Source organism: Antechinus flavipes, chromosome 5 (genome assembly GCF_016432865.1).
Source record: "Antechinus flavipes isolate AdamAnt ecotype Samford, QLD, Australia chromosome 5, AdamAnt_v2, whole genome shotgun sequence".
Lineage (NCBI taxonomy): Eukaryota > Metazoa > Chordata > Mammalia > Dasyuromorphia > Dasyuridae > Antechinus > Antechinus flavipes.
In genome coordinates this window covers 25,557,285-25,560,849 of record NC_067402.1, presented here as the reverse complement: position 1 = coordinate 25,560,849, position 3,565 = coordinate 25,557,285, and the positions used below count along the sequence as shown (strand labels likewise).

The 3,565-nt window shown below is 44.2% G+C and overlaps 1 protein-coding gene across 1 annotated transcript; it reads left to right on the top strand.

Annotated features, from left to right (window-relative positions):
• The first annotated feature begins 641 nt into the window (after positions 1 to 641).
• On the top strand, positions 642 to 2,042 carry LOC127538507 (tripartite motif-containing protein 43-like). Its single transcript, XM_051962320.1, has one exon. It carries the CDS (start codon positions 642 to 644, stop codon positions 2,040 to 2,042), a length of 1,401 nt encoding a protein of 466 aa, XP_051818280.1.
• The last annotated feature ends 1,523 nt before the right edge of the window (positions 2,043 to 3,565 follow it).

The following is a 3,565-nucleotide window of genomic DNA, read 5'->3' as shown; positions in this document are numbered from 1 at the left end:
CAATTGTGGAGAGTATGGATTGGGGAGAAAGGAGACATTAGCAGGGAGCCAAATGTGCAGTTCAATTCAAAAGAAAAGATATCTTGAGAGTCCAATGTGGTCACTTTCCTCCTAAAGAAGAGAATGAACAGCAACTTCTTGGATGTCCTCAAAGGCTTAGTCTTCCTGGGTAGATTGGATTAAAGGACTAAGGAGATTGCCTGCAAATTTCACATTCAGTAATGAGATTGAAAGGGAAAGGTGCAGATGAGTCACCATAACTCTTACCAATTGACTAGGTGTAGAAGAGGAAAGGAAAGAAGCTGACAATAGACTCCTGTCTGCAGAGGATCTGTGCAAAAAGGAGATTTGAAAATCCATTGACCAAAAGCTCCACATCTTTTGACATTCCTTCTCAAAGACTAATCTCTATGGGGCAACCTGCCCACTCAAAGCAGACAGCCAGAGGTGGGAACTCAGGGCCTTAAGGCTGTCCCCACCAAAAAGAGTTAATAGGTTGCTCTGCAGGAATTCACACCTTCATGGGAGGGCCTCAGAGGGTGGGGTCTCCTATAAAAGCTGAGCATCTTTGCTCAAAAGCACTGCTTCCATTGTAAGGGAAGTCTGGCTGCTGCAGATTAGAAGCAATTAGAGAGAGAAGAATGGCTGCTACTGTGAAATTTCTGAAGGAACTGCAGAGTAAGATCACCTGTAGCATCTGCAGGGGCTACTTCTATGAGCCTGTAACTATCGGGTGCGGGCACAGTTTTTGTCGAGCTTGTCTCTCTTCCAGCTGGAGAGTTGGAGCCCCAGCTTTCTCCTGTCCCCAGTGCAGGCAAGTTTCCCAGGACAGGGAGATCCCGTTAGTGAACAGGCACCTAGCAGAATTGACTGAGCTGGGCAAAGAGCTCAGCTCCAGCCTTACGCAGATCACTGAAGGACAGAACCAGTGTGTCACTCACAAGGAACCCTTCAAGCTATTCTGTGAAGAGGACCAGACTGCACTGTCGGTGACATGTGAAACCCCAGAGCATGGGGCACACAAAATCTCCCCCATACAAGAGGCTGCTCACAAATACAGGAGTGAGCTCCAGTACCTTCAGATTCGCTTGGGGAAACATTTGGAAGAAGCTGAACAACTTCTTGCTCAGGAAGAGAGACCTGCTATGGACTGGCATGAGATGATCAGGGGAGAATTCCACAGACTGCACTGCTTGCTAATGGAGGAAGAGAACCTATGTCGTAAAAGGATAAGGCAAGAGCAGAAGGCCAGCCAGGACAGACTATATCAGTATATGCAAAGCCTACAGGACCTCAGGCAAGAGCTGCAGGAAGCGGGCCACCAAGCCAATCTGGATCTGCTACAGGATGCCAAGGAGCTGCTGGGAAGGAGCGAGGCTGTGTTGGCCCAACAGGCCAAGGCTATCACCCCAGAAATGAGAGAATATCCCATCCATAGCCTGATAGAGATGCTCAACAGGTTCAGAGTGGACCTCACTTTGGATCCCAGATCAGCCACTTCCTGTGTGACAATTTCTGAGGATCTCAAGCATTTAAAGGCTGGAGGAAGCTGGCAAGTGGAGACCAAGACTACTGAGGACTCTAGTCACCATTATGCCTTTGCTAAGCAGGTCTTCAATGCAGGTAGCCTGTACTGGGAGGTGGATGTGACTCAACTTCCTCAGTGGATCCTGGGGATCTACACCCCACACTTGAAAAGGAAAAGGGCAAGGAATGTGGCCTCCTGTGCCTCTGTGTTCCTGCTTCGATGTGTCAAGAAGGAAGGAAATTACTATTTACAGACCTATCCTGGGCCACTGAACCATCAAATGAAAAGCCCTCTACCTCGGGTTGGGGTGTACTTGGAATATTCCCTTGGCACTCTGGCTTTTTACAATGTTCTCCAGAGTTCTCTTATTTATAAATTCCATTCTATTCCCTTCAAAGCCCCTGTCACACCCATCTTTTCCCCTGGCCCCCCACTTCCAGAAACAAAGCCTGGTCCCATGACTCTCTGTGCAGTGGACTCTCATCTTTGTGCTTGCTGCTATTCCTCTCAATGAACATTTCTCCCAGGGAGGAGTTCTCAACACATCACCAGGCTCCCTCACTTTGTTCACTCCATTTCCAATCTTCCTTGAAGAGGATAAATTTCAACTGCTTCGTGATCAAGAAGGGACTTCCTGCTCACCTGCTGGAGAATAGACTTCCACCCAGTGAGCTGAAGGGGATCATTCCACAGTGTTCTGTACTCTTATTTTCCATGCATTTGCCTGTTTATGAGATTTCACAATTAATTAATTCTGTTTCATCAGTTAAAGAAACCTCATGTGAGGATTATGGTTTCCATAATTTTAATGTTTTATTTTGTTCCTAGAATTTATCACAATCCTATGAGGTCCATGGATCATATCTTTTCCATGTTTCTATACTTTGAATTACAGTACATCTTTCTTTTTGCCTTATTTAATATAAAATGAAATAAATGTTAGCATTTACTGAACTTTTGCATGTTTTTATTGTTCATTCTTTTCATTCATGTCTGGAGGCAGATAGGTACTGCATTGGATAGAGTATGAGCCTGGAAATCAAGAGTTCAAATCTGGTGTCAGATACTTAACACTTTCTAACTGTGATCTTGAGCAAGTCACCCCATTTGACGCCACAGAAACAAAACAAAACAAAAACAAACCAACAACAACAACAGCAAAATCATGTCTTTTTTCACCCCATATGGGTTTTTCTTTTCAAATACACTGAAATAATTTGTCATTTCCTTCTCCAGTTCATTTTTCACATGAAGTAATTAGGGCAAATAAGGTAAAGTAACAGGTCCGCATGCTACTAAGTTTCTGAGGCTGGATATTGTGCCACAGTTCCCTTTTAATGTCCTGACCCACTCTCCCTAATTGTCCTATTTAGTTACTCTGCCTCAGATTATAACCATTCCCTCTTAATGTTTGATAGGATAAAGGTCTTATATCTTAGACCTTAGGCTATACTTATTCCCTATTAATGTTTAATGGGATAAATATCTTTATCCATTTTCAATGTCATTAGACTATCAGAAGCCTCTCCAATATCTCCCCTATTATGTCATCCTAGGTGCCTCCCCCATGGTGTTATTGTTCTTGTTATCCTATAAAAGAGTCCTGTTGTCTGATATTCAGGACTAGATTCTTTGAGATGATGGTCTTGTTCAGCCCTGGGACTAAACATGGATCATTTGGTCCTAGTAACTCTCTCCATTTAATAAACTATTAAATTGTTCTCTGATCTCTGTCTTGCTCAGTTTCTCTGGCATTACATTTTGGAGGCCCAAGTGAGATATTAGAAACTGAAATGGGACTAGGGGTTAGAGACGTATCAAGTCTCCACTTTGGGCTCGGAAACAGTTGGGGATTTGGGTTTTCTTTCTCTTGGGTTCTTCCAGAGGCTCCAGGAAGACAGCAGTTTGCCAGCTCCGGCCACACCTGATGGTGGATACTTTTTGATTCGGCCAGTGGAGAGTAAGTCCAAGTACTGGAAGACACAATCTGATCTGTTTGTCTGTCTGTGTTAGCGCCCAGATTCTCAGAATAATAGA